This window comes from Trachemys scripta, chromosome 22 (genome assembly GCF_013100865.1).
Source record: "Trachemys scripta elegans isolate TJP31775 chromosome 22, CAS_Tse_1.0, whole genome shotgun sequence".
NCBI lineage: Eukaryota > Metazoa > Chordata > Testudines > Emydidae > Trachemys > Trachemys scripta.
Window position 1 is genome coordinate 3,125,893 of NC_048319.1, and position 18,790 is coordinate 3,144,682.

Here is an 18,790-nt window from a genome sequence, read left to right on the forward strand (position 1 = left end):
TGGCACAACCCCTGCGCCAGGGCACCCAGCGCCCTGCTGCTCCCTAGCGTCTGAGGCTTGTGACCAGAGCAGGCGGCCCGAGGGGCCGGACACCTGGGTTCCATTCTTGCTCTGCCCCCAACACATGGACAAGCGCCGGCAGCTCCAGCGCCCCAAGGCGCTACCCCCCCCTCACTCCAACAGCAGTGCTAGGCGAAAACCCTCCCAGCACATCCTGACTGCTCCACCCCCACCCCGTCGCAGCCGGGCCCTGTACAGCTCCGAGCACACAGCTGACTCTGAACGGAGAGACTCCCTCCCCCCTGCCTCAGTCTCCCCCCCCATAAAGTGGGGCTCCTGGCGCTGGGAGGCTGAATTCATTCACATGACCAAAGTGTTCTCGGACGCTGCACTGGCAAAGGATCATTAACCCTTCATGTGAATGGGAACCCGCCAACCCCAGCCACCCTCACCCCTCCCCAGCTGTAGAGAGCACAGGCCAGTCACTCCCCCCCCCTCCTCTTACAGGGCCAGCTCTACACACAGCTTCCTCAAGCCCAGGTGTTCCTCCACCCTGGAAAGAAGGAAAATAGTCCCTTCTCCCCCCAGCTGGGCAATCTCCCCTTGCCTCCCCAGCACCCGCTGGTCACCGGGCAATGGAAGGTTGGGCACCCCGTGGGCCTCATGCTGGCAGGAGGAAAGACCAGATCACGGGGCAGGGAAAGGTACCGGGGGATTTAATAAACACAATGGGGGGGGGGGGGGCAAACAGCCCTGAGAGTTGGGTGCAGGAGGGGGCTGTCCTCTGCCTTCTGTGCCCCCAGCACACCCAGCGCTGCTGCTGCCCCGCAGCCCCCTGGGATCCCTCCCACAGACCTCTGTCATTGTCCCTCAGCTTCTCCAGCCCCGAGGACAACTGCTGCGGGAGCTAAGCTGAGACCTGCACACTCATCGCTGCCGAAGCAGATCGCAGACCCGGCTCCTCCCGTGCCCAGCGTCTCAGTTGAAATATCCCCTCGCTCTTCCCACAATGCCGCACGGGGACCTCAGCCCCTGGCCTGAGCAACACCCCAGCCCCGCCGGCCCCTCACTTCCCGACACAGAAGTCCCTGAAGACGATATCCAGGATCTCCTCGGCGCTGACTCGGCCCGTGATCTTCCCCAGGTGCCTGCGGGCCAGCCGCAGCTCCTCGGCTGCCAGCACCAGATCCAAGGACTTGTAGCCATGGTACCGGCCCAGCGAGCCCAGGCAACTGGTGAGGTGGAGGCGGTGCCGTGCCTGCGTGAGGCTCGGGGAGCCGGCCAGAGGGTCGCCGCACCTGGCAGACGAAAGGAGGGGTCACGCCCGTAGCCCAGCTCACTTAGGAGACCAAATAGAAGCTTCGGGCAGGTGGTGACATGTTGCCCTCTGCATCACTATGTGTCATAAACCCTGTACCGCTTGCAGCTGATGGCGATTCTCCTCTAGCTCCTAATCCCACTGCCACCAGAGCAGAGTCCTAGGGCGTCACTGACCTCAGACACTATGTGCACGGGGCCTGTCCTCCTTTGCTGTTGATTGGCAGCAAGGAAACTCCCCGTGCAGGAGCTGCTCCCATCTTCCAACCACACAGCAAGCAGGCTGTTTGAACGAGCCAAAGTGCTTTAGCAGCTCCATTTCCAACCCCCCCAAAGCCAGCCCCCTCCCACTGAGCCAGGACGCTGGAAATCGGAGGCCTCTCAAAGGTCTTGCTAGTTCTAGCTGTTCTGGGCGTATTCCACACCTCCAGGCCGCTCAGCAGTTCCGTGATCGGAAGGAGGCTGCGCTGTCTAGCGGACAGAGCACTGGGCTGCGGCTCGGGGAGATGGGCTCTATTCCCAGTTCTCCCACTACCTGCTGAGTGACCGTGCACGCGTCATGTCACTCTGTGCCTCAGTTTCCCCGCCCAGCCTTTATCTATTCAGGCTGGGAGCTCCGTAGGGCAGGGCCTCTCTCTCTGTGCAGGTCCTGGCACAGCAGGGCCCTGAGCTCACCTGTGGCTTGCAGGTGTTACTGGGATACTGATAACGGACAGACACAGTGTATTCGGGACAAGCCGCCCGCGGGGAACGAGGCCCCGCTGGGCTGGGAGCTGTGTGGACACGGATGGGATGGTGCTTAGAGCCAAGCCAGCAGCTGAGTTCACACCCCAGAGAGTTTGCAGCATCGATTTCCAGTGTCAACAGATCCCCTCAGCCCCCTTCTCCACCCCAGACAGCGCCCCCTGCTGCCAGAGGGCATCACCGCGTCCTCCATCACAGCACAGCCACCCGGGGCCCAGCCCATGAGACGCCTCCCCACCCCTGCCGCCAAGGCCTGGCCTAGCCCCTGCCCCTCCCATCGCAACCCCCCCTTCCCCTTGCTCGACTGTGACCCCCGGGAACTCACAGCTGCTCCAGCTGTGTCCCCAGCAGATTCAGGAGACTGGCCACGCCCTCTCCAGTCTTGCAGGAGAGCAGGCAGGTGGGGGGCAGCGCCCCCTCTCCGCAGGCTCCCAGCAGGGCCCCCCCACGCCCCTCCTCCAGCAGGTCTGCCTTGTTCAGGACCAGGATGCAGGGCGCCCGTTGGGGCGGGACTCCGGGGGGCAGGATGGCTCGCAAGGCGTCGGCAAGGCACCCAGGCTCCGGAGCAACGTCCACCGCGGCCAGCACAGCCAGCACCACGTCCGCTCGCTGCAGCCTGGGGGGGGGAAAAGGGCCGTGACACTGGCCAGGGAGACACCCCCCCAAAGGAACATCCCGGGAGTGCTGCCCGCTGAAGAGGGGGTGCTTGCTCCCAATGGACGGCAAACACGGGGTTAATGGTACCAAGAGGGCCATGAGCATGACTCCCCCTGCCCCGTCGCTAGGCGCCCCCCCACACACACACCCCGAACGGGACATGACCCGCCCCCCCCCCCCCCCCCCCCCCCCCCCCCCCCCCCCGGCAGCCTGGACGGGACAGACAGAGGCCCAAGCCGCAGGCCCTTTGCTGGGCGACACTGCTGATGTCCCAGGAGGGGCTGGGATGGGCCTGGCTCACGGGAAGGATCCGACAGTTTGTTTAGTGCCTGCCTGACACCCTGCAGGCCACAGCCAGAGACGGACACAGCTCCATGCATCCGGCCCCCAGGGACCGCCCAGGCCCGGGAGAGCTAGCAGGCAGGGGCTTCCCAGGGGAGGGGTCGCTTGGCAGGCGGCAGCTGCTGGGAGAGGAGCCTCTGTCTGGGCTGCGGGTCACCGACATGTCAGCTCAGCAGAGCAACACGGACCTTATAGCTACCGGGAAATCACTGCAGCTCTGCCCTGCTGGTGCTCCTCAATCCCGACCCGCAGCCCCCTGCTCTCCCAGTGCCCCTCACCCCGACCCGCAGCCCCCTGCTCTCCCAGTGCCCCTCAGTCCCGACCCGCAGCCCCCTGCTCTCCCAGCCCTGCCGGCGCCCCTCAGTCCCGACCCGCAGCCCCCTGCTCTCCCAGTGCCCCTCAGTCCCGACCCGCAGCCCCCCGCTATTCTTGTGTCTCAGAACAAAGCTGCTGTGAGGCACATGACAGGGCCACGGGGAAAGGACACCGGTCGCCTTTCCACCCTCCCCAGCCAACGCCTGCCTCACCTCTCCCGAGCTCGGCTCACGCCCTCCCGCTCGATGGCATCTTGGGTCTCCCGCAGCCCGGCTGTGTCACTCAGCACCACGGGGTAGCCACCGATGTTCAGAGCTGACTCCACCACGTCCCGCGTCGTCCCCGCAATGGGGGACACGATGGCCGCAGGCCTCTGGCCTAGACAGAGAGAGCGAGGGATTGGGGGGAGTTCAGGGACCACGCTGGGAACAATCGGTGGTGAGGCCTGTTGCTAGGAGTGAGACTGGAAGGAGGAGCCCTCAGCACAGGGGTGCCACCCCCCAGACACACCTTCCCTGGCCCCGACATCCAGCAAGACCTGGGCCCCCACCTCTCCAGGGCCTTCGCCAGGGGCTCCTCTGGGGAGACCCCTCTAGGCCTAGTCTCCTGACCCTCCAGACAGGGCATCCTCTGTACGGCCACCTTCCCCCAGGGAACAGGGGCCAGAGGCATCTTGTGGTCGTCAGGGCCTGTAACTGGCGAGGCCGGGGAGCCCAAAGGGACAGCTGCAGAGATATGGGGAGGCCAGACCCAGCAGCTCCCCCCAGTCTAACCCATACAGAGGGAGCACCCCCCACCCCACCCCCAACACCAGTACGAGGCCGCTCGTCCTTCGTGCTGTAGCCCGGGGGGAAGGCGACCACGTCACCCCCATGCACCTGCTGGGGCCCTGATGTGCCACCAACGCCAACCCATTCCGTCAGGGCCCTGGATAACGAGCAAGAGACTCAGCACCTGGACCAGCGGGGACTCGTGCTGCCATCTAGTGGGCACTGGGGAGCTGTCCAGTGAGTTTCCTAACCCCGGGGGCAGGCAGGGAAATCGAGACGGTTTCTCATTAGCAACAACAAGCGACTCACCAGCCCGAAGAAGCAGGTGGAGTCCCCGACCTAGGGGCTCATGCCCTGATCCAGAGAGTCTCACCTCCACCCCATCCCGCCACAGCCACGGATCCATCCCACATGCTACCAGCGCAGGCCCCGAGCCTGGGATGCCTGGGCCCAATTCTAGCAGTGCCAGGCACCCGCAGGTGTCAGCGCCTCAGAGAATCAGCCCCAGGCGTCTCCGGTTGTGCCGAGCCCTCGCCCCAAACAAACCCGACCCCTGGGGCAGCCAAAAATCAGTGGCAGGTTTGGAAGACTTTGGCCCCGGGACCAAATTCTGCAGAGGGGTGGGGGGAGCAGCAGGATCAGGCCCCACGGCTTGGGTGTCTGGGGTGTGGAGGGAGGGGGCACCATGGTAGCCCACCGGCCAGGGCATGGTTTGTGCCGCGCTCTGTGCCTGATCCACAGAGTGTGGGAGTCTGTTCTAGCTCCCCATACAGATCCGGAGGTGGAGCCCGGTGCGTTTGCCTCTGGAAGCCCCAGGCCCGTCCCTGGCATCGGCCACAATACTAGAATAAAGACCCTGGTGCTGGGGCAACTGGCATCCCTGGCACAGATGCTGGCACAGAGAAGCCAGGACTGAATGGAGAGTGAACTCTCCCCGGCAGCGGGAAGCTCTCGCAGGGCCAGTACCCGATCGGTGAATTAAGGGCCCTTGTCCTTGGCTGTCCAGCCAGCGCCTAGCCCCACACGGGACTGAACCATCCTCTGGGGTGGGCGAGGCACCGAGTGACCGGGGACACTAAGAGGTGGCTGGAGGTTCTCCCCCACCCCCCCGACTCACACAGGAGGTTAAGCAGGCAGCTCTTGCCAGCGTTGGTGGGGCCAGCGATCACCACGTGAACTCCCCCGCGCAGCCGCTCCCCGCGCCGCCCGTCCTGCAGGTGTCCCCTCACCTCCTCTTCCAGCGCCTGCACGGCAGCGTCCACTGGGACCGGGTCAGCACCCGGAGAGCGGGGAGGAGGGGAAGAAACAAAAAAGTAAAAAGTGAAATGAAATGAAACCGCAGCACAGAGGAAGGGACCCCAGCAACCCACTGCGGCCCCAATCCGGCAGTCAGGCCCGCACAGGGGACAGTTCCCTGGGCAGGCTGTTATCATTTCCTGCATTACGGTAGCACCTAAAGAGAGACCCAAGAGCAGGGCCCCACTGCGCTGGGCGGACCTCGCCAGAGAGCGGGGCCCCATTGCGCTGGGCGGACCTCGCCAGAGAGCAGGGCCCCATTGCGCTGGGCGGACCTCGCCAGAGAGAGGGGCCCCATTGCGCTGGGCGGACCTCGCCAGAGAGAGGGGCCCCATTGCGCTGGGCGGACCTCGCCAGAGAGAGGGGCCCGCTCCTGCAGACACAATCTCTGCCCAACAAACGCTCAATCTGGAGGGACAAAGGGAGGACTATCACCCCCCTCACGGCACAAATGGAAATGGAGACCCAGGGTGGATTAAGTGACTTGCCCCAGGTCACACAGGGAGTCTGTGGCAGAGCTAGGACTTGAACCAGACCAGTCCTAATCCAGTGCCCCAACCGGATCAGCACCTCAATCAACCACCAGTTCAAGGGCTCAGGATTTAGATTTTGGTATGAAATCAAGGGGAGTTCACCAAACTAAATAGCAACCGATGGTATTTGTCACGAGTTCCAATTAAAACAGGCTCCCTCCCCAGAATTTAAACTCTTCCCCTTGCTGCCATGGAAACTCAGGCACTGCTGCTGTGTGGTGCCCTGTGAAATTGACCAGGGACAAGATGAAACTGACCCCTGGCCAGCAGAAGGGTTGGGCAGCCTTTAGCCCCTGTGCCCCGTGGCACAGCACGTGGGCATGACCGGATCTGTGGCACAGCCTATGTCGAACGAACCAACCATTCAGCAGCAGAGGAAATTCAGATTTCCCAGAAGCCTTTGCAATGTAACGCTCCAGGGCGTCGCGGACAGAGATCTGCAGGGTCCTAGAAGTCGCGGCCCCAGGTCACTGCTCTCCGGACCCCTGTGTCGTCATTCACACCAGCCCAACCCGAGCGGGGACCGCCGCCATGGCAGCATCTCGCCCCTGCTTAGTCCCAGCGCAAGGGACAGCGCGAGGTGCAAGGCACGGGCGGACGCTGCCCCTTTAAGGACAGGCCAGCACCACTCACCTCGAGCCAGCACGCCCTCCTCTAGATTGTCGTCTTCGCTGAAGTCGATAAAGGCTTCTACGTGGGCCAGAGCCTAAGGGGCGGAAAGGGGGACGGCACGTCGTGAATTATGTCCCCGATCCTGCCGGCAGGTCAGGCTCCCGCACCCAGGCTCCGATGGCAGGATTCGGGGTCGATCTTTGCTCCCCCAGGGCCCCTCCATATTCAGCAGCGAACGGCAAACCAGAGCCCGGGACCCTTCTCTGGCTCCCTCAGGTGTCTTATCCTCCTGGGGTGCAGGGGTCTCTTACACCAGGCCAGCTACTTCAGTGACCCTGTGCTAGCCACTAACGCCTCGCCCTTAGCTAGTGCTTCCCTCCTGGGAGCTCAAAGCAGGGACAGCGCTGGAGCTGGGGACACGGAGTCCCAGAGAGAGGACACCACTCGCCCAAAGCCACCGAGGGAATTGGCGTCAGAGCGGGGAGCAGAACCAGGAGTCCGGACTCCCAGCCTTTCACATGACCCCTTGCACTGCGGAGTTCTGTCCTCCCTGAACCTGGCACAGGGTGGGTACAGGCTGATTCTAACCTTGTCTGGGGATGGAGTCAGGTACTGCCAAACGCAGCCCTTGGGAACACGGGTAATACACCTGGTGTGAGAATATTTAACCCCTCTGTGCCCATGGAGCTCAAAGGAGGGCTGGTACCAGCACCCCCATTACAGATGGGAAACCAAGGCCCGGAGGGATGGAGTGACTTAGGCAAAGTCACGCGGAGTCAGGGACAAAGACAGGACTAGAAGCCAGGAGTCCCCCCTTCCAGGCCATGCCCCTAGCCACGCTGCCTCCCTCTGCTCCCAGCATGGGCGTTCAGGCCCCAGTCAGGCCTTGGCGGAGAGGGGGCCCTTACCTTGGTGAGCTCCTCACTCCAGCGTTGGTACAGCTGCCCCAGCTCCCCCTCCATCTGCCGCAGCGCCTGCCTCCTCTGGGCCTCCGTCTCGGCGTGGATCAGGTCCCCCAGCCCCTCCACCTCGGTCAGGCCCAGTTTGCCGTTCTGGAAAGCTCGCTTGGTGAACTCGCCGGGGTCGGCCGGGCGCAGGCCGGGCAGGCGCCCTAGAAAAACCACACGCAGCAAACCTGAGCGGGGGCCCCCGGGGCATCGCTCCTCATGCGGCCAGGCAGGGCTGGGCAAGCTGCCCCAGTTCTGGGAGACGCGAGCTCCCCAGCAGGGGAATCGGTTCCTGCTGGGGCCATATTCTGGGACCATGCAAGATCCCTGCCCAGCCCCCGCTGTCAGTCACAGGCTCCAGGCGGCTCTACCGTATACTGGGGGTACTGAGATACACAGGACAGCCGCAGCACGCTCTGGCCATGCCCCCGATGCCTGGGGGAGGGCCCCAACGCCAGCTCAACCCAGCCAGGGAGCCGACCCACTGCACCGCAGGGATTGCCAGGGGCCAGATCTCCCCCTCCAAGGCCCAGAGCGACCGAGAATCTGGCTCGCTGAGTTTCAGAGGGACGGAGAGAGACACTTACCCAAGGCCTGGAGCACGCCGCTCACCACTGCCAGCCCCCCGTGGACGTGCAGCTCAGTGCAATCCTCCCCGGTGAAACTGTGGGGCCCTGCAAAGCACAGAGCCCATTAGAGGCTGCGCTCCCCTGGGACAGGGATAGGATATTAGCAAAAAACTATTTCACTAGGAGGGAGGTGAAGCACTGGAAAGGGTTCCCTAGGGAGGTGGTGGAATCTCCATCCTTAGAGGTTTTTAAGGTCAGGCTTGACAAACCCCTGGCTGGGATGATTTAGTTGGGAATTGGTCCTGCTTTGAGCAGGGGGTTGGACTAGATACCTCCTGAGGTCCCTTCCAACCCTGATATTCTAGGACTCTATGACACGTGGCCCTCGGGGGCAGAGGGGTAAGGGAGCCACCCAACCGGGGCGGGCACGGGATGAAACATTAAAGAATCTGTTTTTGTCTCCGCACTGGTGCTGTCAGGAAGGGACTCAGGCCCATCAGTTGGAATGAGGACGATGGGCTCGCGTGCTGCCGGGAAGGGGGACACAGCTGAGACTACGGACAGCAGAGAAGGAAACGAAAGCTCCATCTGTAGAAAAGAACCAGACGGTGACTAGGGATGGAGGGGGAGGGGGCCTCTCCTGAAAGGTGCCGTCACACAGAGCCTCATCTACAAATCGCTTCCCCCCACCCCTAAAAGCAGCCGGCTCTGGCTGGAGCACGGCAGCTTGTTTGACCGCACCCAGGGATGGTCTGCAAGAGGTCAGCAGGGAGCAAAGACGATTCCTCTGGCCGGGGGCGCAGAACGGAGTTAACGGCCCTGCTCTTGCAAAACGCGCCAGGGGTATCCCAAGTGCTTCGGGTCGGAGCTTGAGGGGCCAGAGAGCCAAGGGCCTCCTAGTGCCGTGCTGGGGCACTGGGGTCTGTACTGGCAAAGAGAAGAGCCCCCTAGTGAGCCCCCCCAACAGTTCCCTGGCCCCACCCCTGTGGCAGGCAACCAGCCCAGCCCTGCCTGGCTCCCCAGTGCAGATTATCCCAGCCCCCGGGGCAGCCCCGTGTGTCACGCATGCTCAGCAGCGTGGCACTGCCCCCCTCTGGAGGACGGTCCAGGCACCGCCGTCTAGGGCTGCAGAGGCGCCCGAGTTCGTTAGCTCAGACAATAGAGACTGGGGCTTGGTTAGCTCCAGAAGTCCCGGGTTCAGTCCCTGCAGCTGCTGCCCCAGCGAGGGGCCACGTGGCATCACCTGGGAAGGTGGCCACTGAACGGGGACCCACGGCCGACCCCACACAGGAGATCGGCTCGTTAGTAATTATGGAATCGGCGGCAGCCGTCCCCAGCCCCTCTGATTGCCAAGGAGGTCAAACTCTGCACGGACTTTCCCCAGACTCAGCCACAGGAAAGAAAGGCTCCCTGCAGCCGGGAACATCTCAGCCCTGTTTGATGAAGAATCGCTCACGCCCGCTGGGAAATCCTCAGACAACATCCTCGTTGGAATTCTGCCCGGGTGCCGGGTGCTTTCTGGGAGGTTCCACTCAATACCCCCAGAGGCCACCTGTTCCAGGTGTTTACTCCTCACCGAGCTGCGATATCACCGCCGCCTCGTGGGACTGGGTGGGGAACGGATCAGGGAGCAAAGATCCTATTTTCACACCAAAGTACTCAATAACAGACAGGGGGGAGGGGAGTGGGTACAGAGAATAGGCCGGAGCATGCAATCCTGTTTGTAAATGCCATAAGAAACCCATAACCTCTTTGGAGCATCGTGGAAGCACCAAGGATAGAGCTGGGATCTTCCTGCTCCACAAGCTCTTGAGCTAAAGGAAAACTCCCCATTAGCTGTTCTTGGTATAGGGCTTATGATGCACAGAGCTAAGCAGTTCCGATCCCGTTGTGCACACACAGGGCAAGATGCCACCAGAGTTGAGAGAGAGGTTGCAGATTTATCAGAAAAACAGAAAACCCATCTCACCTGCCCCATCCCACCTGCAAACAATGGGCACGAGGCTGCAGGGAGAACTGACCCTCCCAAGCCTGGCACTGGTGCAGGACAGGAGGGGCGGGGGGCACTGCCTGCTCTGGTATCTAGTGTCTGCACAATGCCAGGCAGAAAGGGAGGTGCTACCCCACTGCCAGGTGCTACCAGCCTCCATTTCGGCCCCGATCCTGGAATCTCTCTGCTTGCAGAACCCCAGACGAGGTCAGGGCAAGATCCGCTGGGAGGGTCACGCCCAGGATGTCACTTGGCAGGAGCTCCCCCTTGGGGGAGTGACCGGGAGAGCGGGGGAGTGACCAGATGAATGCAGTCGGGAATCCCACCTGGTAGTGGCGGGGGAGGAGAGATGGGCTGTGAATACACATGCATGCAGGGCTGGGCTGGACAGCTCGCTGCAGGTGTCCGGGCACTGCAGGGTTGGCGCTGGGACCTGCAGACGGGCGAGCGAGCCTGTCTAGAAGGGGCTGCAGGAGCACACACAGCCTGTGCAGGCAAAGCTGACCAGTGGCAGGCGGCCATTTTGGGGGAGCTCCCACCAATGAGCAGTTTCCATCCCGCTATTGAGGGCAGTAAGAGCCAAAGCAAATGTGATGGTTTGCGGCACAGAATCAATGTCCCCCGGCATCTCACTACCTGCCAGTCACCCCCCATGTGAATCCAAGATGGGACCTGCCCAAAAGGCCCCTGGGGTGCAAGGGCTGGGCACCGCGGCCCTACAGAGCCTGCTGCAGTCTTCAGCTCTAACCTGGGAACCAGATGACCAGGCCCCTGTCCAGAGTCTCCGCGGAGCTGGGGTCGTGGATTCTCCGCAAGGCGACGGCTCTAGGCCGGGGCAGCTCCTGCTGCCCCGTTAGACTCCGCAAGGCTGCTCCGCTGGCGGGGCCGCTGGTCCGGATCACGGCCACGCCGCATTTCCCATGGCCCGAAGACAAGGCGAAGATGGTGTCTCTCTTCCCCGCAGGGCAGTAGAGCCGCTTGACAACCCTGAAAGCGACCAGAGACAAAGCCCAGAAGTGAGACTGCCCTGAGCGATGGGCACAGGGGCAAGAGAGTCCCAGCACCCACCCTGATCAGTAACCCACGGCTGGATACAGCAGCGAGGAGCCGTCCCTACCCCACGAGCAGCACCAGGTGCATGGTGGGGTCATCTTGGTACCTTCTGCTGAAGCACCTGGTACCGACCGCTGCCACCAGACTTGATGCACCACGGCCAGACCCAGCACCCCCATGCTGACGCTCCTCACCCCTGCCCTGTCATGCAAGAGGCTGGGATCTTCGCAGCCTGGAGGGCCGGTTCCAGCCATCCCATCCAATCCCCCTAGGCGGCAGCAAGGGCTCCTGCCAGGCCGGGGGAAACCATCACGGATGCACGAACTGCCTCCGCCGGGCAAGCAGACGCTCTGCCTCGAGCAAAGGGGCTGTTACTGCTCACTCAGCCGGAGGGAGCCGGGAAATGCCAGGGGCGGCCGGCAGGCCCGCGGGTGCCAGTGTAGCCGAACCCAGTGCCCCCAAAGCACAGACTGTCTGCAGCCACCCGGGGCCTGGCAGTTACAGAGAGAATCCCCACCAGCTGTTTGCCACACGGGGCCTCTGCCACCGCTGAGCCGTTCAGATCCCATCCCACGGCTACTGGCGGCCCGTGGTCCAGCGCCCCGTGAGCCACAGGGGCACGGCGCATCCCAGCCCGTAACCCTGCGGCGCTCCAGACCCCCGGCACCGCAGGGACCCCAGGAACGAGGCAGCGGCCACTGGCTCCAGGTCACGCAGCCACGTGCAAGCCACGTGCAAGCCACGGCAAGGGCAGTCGATGCCATCGGCTGCTGCTGCAGCGCCCCAGGGCTGGCCCAGCCCAGAGACCCCCCCACACACCTGCCAGCAGCGCCAGACACAGGGCTGAGCCCTGCCAGCACCTTCCTCCACGTGCCAGGCCACATGGCCCCCCCGGCAGGGCGCAGCAACCGGGTGGGTGGGGCGTGAGCAAGCCCCGCCCCCAGCAGCGCCCCCTCCATCAGCCCCAACACGGGGAGCGCAGCCGACACCGCGCCCCGGGGCTCCTGCTCCCGGGAAGCTGCAGCCCCTGCTCCAGGCCGGCCTCTGCCAGCACCTGCTGACGCGCTCCGCGACCTCAAAGTGTGGGCAAGAGGCCCCGCCCCGGCTGCACACGGATTGGTCAAAGCCAAGAAAGGGGCGGAGCCGCCTCCCTGCGCCGCTCAGCTGGCGGGCGGGGGCTGCCCCAGGGCTCGGCGCAGCCTCTGGGCTGGGTTTGGGGCTGGCCGCCCTAGGGGGACCAGACAGCAAATCGGGAAACATCGGGATGGGGGAATAGGAGCCTATATAAGAAAAAGACCCCAAAATCAGAACTGTCCCTATAAAATCGGGACATCTGGTCACCCTAGGTTGCCCCCAGCCCCTTCCCTGCCCCCTTGCCAGGGCTGGGGTCCTGGGCAGGGCAGCGCCAGGATTTCAGCCCTGAAATCTATTTTAATGGCGGTTCCTAGGAATCCAAGGAGTTTGGGGACCACACTCCTGTCCCCATTGTAGCCCTGCAAGCACCTCCACCCTGTGTCCCTCTCCCGTGTGGTATATGCTGAAAAACATGCTTCAAATGCGGAATGTCTACATCGGTCTGAATTCCGCAGAGACTTACAGCACGTGCTTCGTTTTACACACTGGGCGCAGTTCAGTGGATCAATCACTGTGTGTAAAGTTAAGCGTGTGCGTATGTTTTGGTGACACTGTCATGCAGGATCTCAGCTCCGTGCCGTAGAGTGGGGGCTGGGCCGGGCGTGCATCTGCATTTGCACCTGCTTGTGCCCTCTGCACGAGGGAATCCGAACTGTCCCGTGCAGAAGGCCAGGAACTACCTCAGCGGCAAGGCGAAGGTGTTGTGTGGGAGCATTGAGTCATCCTGCCCTTAAATAAAAATACTAGTTTCTGGTGTTGTTTTAAAAACAAACAGATCCTCTAACTGGAGAAAGAAAGAGATCTGCCTTTGATCTCATGTGTTTCACTGGGGGGGTTTCTCCGGGGGAGAGAAGAGAAGAGAGTGAATTATTTATTGCAGTGAACTGATAGATCCAGGAAGCTTTCTTGATCTTGCAAAACAAGATGATCTCATCCATCCCTGGGGCAACCCCATCCTCCTTGACTCCATGTGACCCAGTGGCACTGCCCCAGGATGCAAACACAGCTGCCCCATCAGGGAAAAGGACATGAGACAGGGCAGGATGGGGCATGGACTCTGGAGACAGGTCCTGCGGAGGCCTCCTCTCCTCTTAAGGCTTTTTCTAGGCTTAAATAAAATATCGGATGCTGCTTGGCCCGGAAATCACGTCCCATTGGCTCCCAGGGGCCAGCATAAAGCTGCTCCCCAGCTAGGCCCCCTCCTCACCCCACAAACCATGTCTAATTTTCCTGCCACTTTCCGCATCCCCCTATTGACCCCGTTTTTTCAGTCTTTTCTTTCCTTCTTCCTGGGATTAAGGGCTGGAGGTTTATTTAGCACGAGTCACTGGGCGGAGACTAGAGTTTCTCATTCACCCCTTCCCTTCTGGCCTCCTCTGCTCCACTATCCTGCCTGCTGCCACATTGGCTGTTCCCGTGTGCCACTCAAACCGCAGTGGGGTTTAGGTGCCCCGCCTGCTGCATGGGGCTGGCCAGGTGAGCGTGGCCATGGTTTTCAATTGCGAGGTCAGAGAGGGCAACTCACTGCGTGTTGTGCTGCACTCGGTGCAAGAGATGAGATGCCACTATCCAGCCTCACGAAAGAGGGAAACTCCCCACTGGGGCCCTGACCCAAGCTGCATCCGGCAGCTAGAGCCAGATGGTCTGACAGCACCCAGGCAGCTCTCGACAGGGAAGGAGGCTCCAGGATTATGTTATAGGGGCTCCCAGCCTGGCTCCCCTGGATCTCTCAAGTCAAGGGAGGATCCCACTACCAGCCAGGGCTGCAAACGCCTCAGGAGCTGGGAATCCAAGCGGATTCTCTCCACTGCTCACGTCCCCAGAGAGAATAAAGAGGGTGGAGCTGGGGAGAAGTCAGGAGCTCCGCTAACACTGGGCAAGACAGACCAGAGCCCTGCAGGACAGGACCGAACCCGGCTCTCTCCCTGCAGGGACAACAGTAGTCAGAGCTGGTGTCTGAGGACCAAGGAAATACCTGGGATAGGTAGGTCTGGGGTAGGAAGACTGGTCCAGTGAGCACTAAACTGAGACTCAAGAACCCAGAGTCCTTTTGGGCAAGTCCCCTAGGGGCTGGGGTCAGTGTCTGTTACGGCTGTAGTGTAGACGCAGACTATGCGACAGAGGGTTTCCATCACTGTAGGAACTCCACCTGCCCGAGCAGCGGTAGGTCAACGCAGCTACATCTCCCTGGCAGAAAACAGCCGGCGCAGCCAGTTTAGGTGTTCAGGGTCCCATGCCACTGAGAGAGCCCCGGAAGGCTCCAAGGTTTGTATTATTATTAAGGCTGCAGATCTGTCACGGCGCAAAAATAAGTCCCGGAGTGTGTGCGTTTCCCGTTTGCCTGTGACTTTTTTCTGCATTCGTGACTCGCCCCAGAGCACTGGCTCCGGTGTCCCGCCACGTGGCCTGGCACCCTGCACTAGTTATTGCAACCTAGCCCCTGGGGGCGCAGCACGGGTCAGGTTGGTGCCAAACCTGAGTGGGACTGCAACTCCACACACCAGGCTGCAACTTCCGGAGCAAGAGGCCAAGCCCAGCCCTGCGGGACATAGGAGCCTCTGCTGTGGGGGGTGAGTGCAGGGTTGGCATGCTCTCCAGTCCTGTGCCCCGCTCCCCCGGCCTCCTCTCCAAAGGGTGACAATCAGAGTTACGGTGCCGGGCAGGGAAGGATACTGCTGCAGGCAGTGCTGCTGTAGGAGGGGGCCACAATCCAACCTGCACTGGGGGCTGGGCCCATCTATCTGTTCCTCGACACTCCTACGGCTCTCAGGGGTGGGACTTGTTAGTACAGGCCAGGCCTTTGTCCACCCTGCGCCTCCATCCCCCGGAGGTGCTGTGAGGACAGATCCGTTCGGGATTGTGAAGTACCTGGAGAGGAAGCCGAGGAGACAGAGAAAGGGTCATTTATACAGTGTTTTCTGCCCCTCCACAGCCAGGGCTGGGGATGTACATGAGCTGGGATCTTCGGGGATTCCTCTGCTACTCTCCGGAGCAGCCCCCATCAGCCCGGCTTTAAAGTGCTATCACACAGGCACCAGTAAAATGGGGATCCACCAGCCCAGCGCACCCCGTGCTCTCCGCTCGCTGCTACACAACGCCCTGGCCCGCTGCGGGCTCTGGTGTCGCCTCTCAAAGGCTAGTCATTTGGCCACTTGGAAAAAGCGGCCTCCCGCAGCGAGCTGCATCTGTGAACCATAGAATTTATCTCCAGGGTGGCTGGTGTGTGGCTGGCAGGAGGTGGACCAGCCAGGCTGGGGGCTGCCTGCCCAGCTCATGCCGCCCTGGGGCTGCCCCCTGCCCCCCCCCAGCCCTAGGACGTAGGAGCTGTGGGAGCCCCTCGCCCAGCACAGAGCGGGAGCTCGAGGCAGTGCTGTTGAACTGGGGGTGGATCTAGGAGTTAGAACAGAGGACTGGGAGCCAGGATGCCTGGGTTCAATTCCTGCCTCTAGTTGTACCCGCAGGTGAGTGTTGTGCCTCAGTTTCCCCCTCGCTATAAGGTCACTAACAGCACTTTCCTACCTCCCAGTCAGAGAAGGCCCCGAGGGGGGCTGGCCGGCCCAGATGAGCATTGTAGAGATCAGAGCAGGGAAAGGCGGGATAAAGCCATAGCGCCATCATGCACCCCAATCCCAGGGAGATTCCCCCAGGTCAGGACTTACTAGCATTATAACTGTGTCCTGGCCATAGGTAGAGGCCTCACTTGAGAGCTCAGGGTCCGTCTGTGCCGGGTGATGATGCCAGACACAATAAGAGGCAGTCCCTGCCCCAGAGATCCTGAGTCATATAACCAAGTACATGGAGTCCCATCCCCAGGCCAGGTCTCTCTGTGCAAAGCTGAGGAATACTTGGCTAAAAGAGTGTTTCCCAAGGGAGACCGTGCAGCCAGCCCCACAGATACACCTCACCCCCCGCCATCCTAAACAGACAGGATCTGGGGTTCCCAGCAGAGGAGGGTGATTCAGGTGGCAGGGCCCTGACCCAGTTCCCTCTGCAGGCAGGTTTCACACATATTTAAGATGATACACCACATACACACACACACAGTATGTCTCATGGCCACACACAAACAGAAACACCCCAGGTCACATACACCCCCGCACGCCTACACATGCCATCTACCGCACATGGTATGTACACACATGCAACCATCCCCACATCAAACACAGCCAGGATATGTTCCCCACACTCACTATAGTGCATGTGCATACAGGCCAGTCATGACACACAAACACACCTCCCACATGTACCCTCCCCACCAAAAACCCCATCCTAACATCAAATAGCCGTTCTAAATAACTTCACGCACTCACACTGCAGTTCCCCGGAAATCTTTTCTGGCACCGATCCCTCCCATAATAGGTCTGAATAATTCAGGAAGTTCTGGGAAAGGTTGGCCCCAGGGATGGGGGAAAAGGAAGCCCAAGTCACAGCTTACAGGGGCATTTGCTAACACCCGATGCCCTGCTGGAGCCCTGACCCCCGCTCCCTGTCCTGAGCAACTAGAGGCAATTCTAACCCCGGGGGGGGGGGGGGAATAAGCACCCATGCCTCACTGTAAAAGCGCAGAAGGACTCCTGGGCTGCTGCGGGGGTGGTTCTGTCACTGCTTGGTTTGTGGGGCAATTGTCAATGTTTGTTATGGCAGCAGGCAGAGAGATTTTGGTCTTTGATTAACACCTTGTTGCTCTGTCTGTCTAACCACGCCTGCCGCACTCAGCTGCCGGCACCCAGACTGGTCAGGAGCTCGGGATTGAGACAGATTAGACAGACAGGGCTGAACTGGTGCCCTAGAGGGGAAAGACCCTATACCCAGTCCCTGATTCCCCTGAGCCAGCCAGTCCCCCCAATTTGGGGTGGGATTAGAACTGGCACCCCCTACTGGTGAAAGACTCCATATCCCATTCCCATGCACACACTCTTGGGGTCAGCCAGGTCCCCTGACCTGAGGCTGTGCTCTCTGGAGAGGCGAAGGGCCCCGTACCCCATTCCCCATGGCCCCATCTTTCTAAGACCCAACCCCACCAAAATATATATATAAAAAGATTCCCCTTTGTGGGGCCGTATTGTCTCGGTCAGATCTGGCGCCAAAAGTGCCGCACTAGAATAGCTGCCAATGGGCTGCTTAAAGCACTGAAGAAATTGGGCCAGACTTGCTTTTGATACCAATTGCAACAGCCACATTCTCATATATCATGGAGCCTGCAGAACACGAACACCCAGCCCTGTAACTGTGTCTCAAAACCCGGTGCCTGCGTTGGAAAGCGTGACCCTCTAGGCTGGCAAGTACAGAGTGGTGTAATATTTACCTATGGCCCATGGCCCATGCACAGGGGGCTGCATTAAAGCAAGAGATGGTAGTAAGGGTGTGAGATTTAGGCCCGTAGTTACGGATGGCTTCGAAAGGAGTTACACAGCATGGGCCCCCAGAATCTCCCCATGGAGCTGCAAGGGGGACAGAGAGGTGCTGAGACATGCTACACCAGGGGATCAGAGAAGATTTATAAATGGATCATTAAAGATTCTGTAGCCCAGGTCAGGTTACCTGCATGTATTTTCACACTAGCTCGGCTCTAGAAATAACAGCATGACCTCTAGGGCTGAAAGCAATATCAGGTCAAGGCAGGAATACCAAGCCATAAGACTGGGGGGGGGGGGGGGGAAAGAGTATTGCCTGGTGGCTAGAGCAGGGGGACTGGGATTCAGGGCTTCTGGGTCCTGTCCCCAGATTTGGGAGGATAGTGGAGTCGAGGGGCTAGAGAAGGGTGGGCTGGGAGTGAGGACTCCTGGGTCCTTCTCTCCGCTCTGCTCCTGACTCTCTGCCTCTGACACTGGGCAAAAAAGGGGGATTATTATCTGAGATTATTATCAGAGAGGAGGACTTGAGATCCAGACTCCCAGGTTCAACTTCCATCTCTGCCAATGCTTTGCTGTGTGTGATACTGGGAAAGTCATTTCCCCATACCTATCCCTTCATCCATCCACCCCCATACCTTCCTCTTTATCCATCCATCCCCCCATGCCTACGGCTCTGTTCATCCACCCCCCACCATACCAACCCCTTCATCCATCCACCCCCATACCTTCCTCTTTATCCATCCATCCCCCCATACCTACGGCTCTGTTCATCCATCCATCCACTCCCATATCCACCCCTCCCCACCCCCCATCCCGCCACCTAACCCCATACCTACCCCTCCTTCCACCTACCCCTCCCCAACCTACCCCCATACCTACCCTTCTCCCCACCTGAACCCATAGCTACCCTTCCTGCACCTACCCCCATAGCTACACTCCCACCCCCATACCTACCGCTCCCCCTACCTACCTCCATCCCTCCCCCACCTACCCCATAGCTACCCCTCCCCCACCTACCCAATAGCTACACTCCCACCCCCATCCCTACCTCTCCCCCTACCTACCTCCATCCCTCCCCCACCTACCCCATAGCTACACTCCCACCCCCATACCTACCGCTCCCCCTACCTACCTCCATCCCTCCCCCACCTACCCCA

The 18,790-nt window shown here is 60.9% G+C and overlaps 1 protein-coding gene across 1 annotated transcript; it reads right to left on the reverse strand.

Moving 5' to 3' along the window:
* Positions 1-723: 723 nt before the first annotated feature.
* Positions 724-12,220, reverse strand: GTPBP3 (GTP binding protein 3, mitochondrial). Its single transcript, XM_034755503.1, has 9 exons — positions 11,965-12,220; positions 10,841-11,079; positions 8,121-8,207; positions 7,495-7,697; positions 6,608-6,680; positions 5,263-5,406; positions 3,588-3,753; positions 2,387-2,677; positions 724-1,298 (listed from the first exon to the last, which is right to left on the reverse strand). The coding sequence occupies exons 1-9, from the start codon at positions 12,102-12,104 to the stop codon at positions 1,067-1,069; spliced, it is 1,575 nt and encodes a 524-aa protein (XP_034611394.1). The 5' UTR covers positions 12,105-12,220; the 3' UTR covers positions 724-1,066.
* Positions 12,221-18,790: the final 6,570 nt, after the last annotated feature.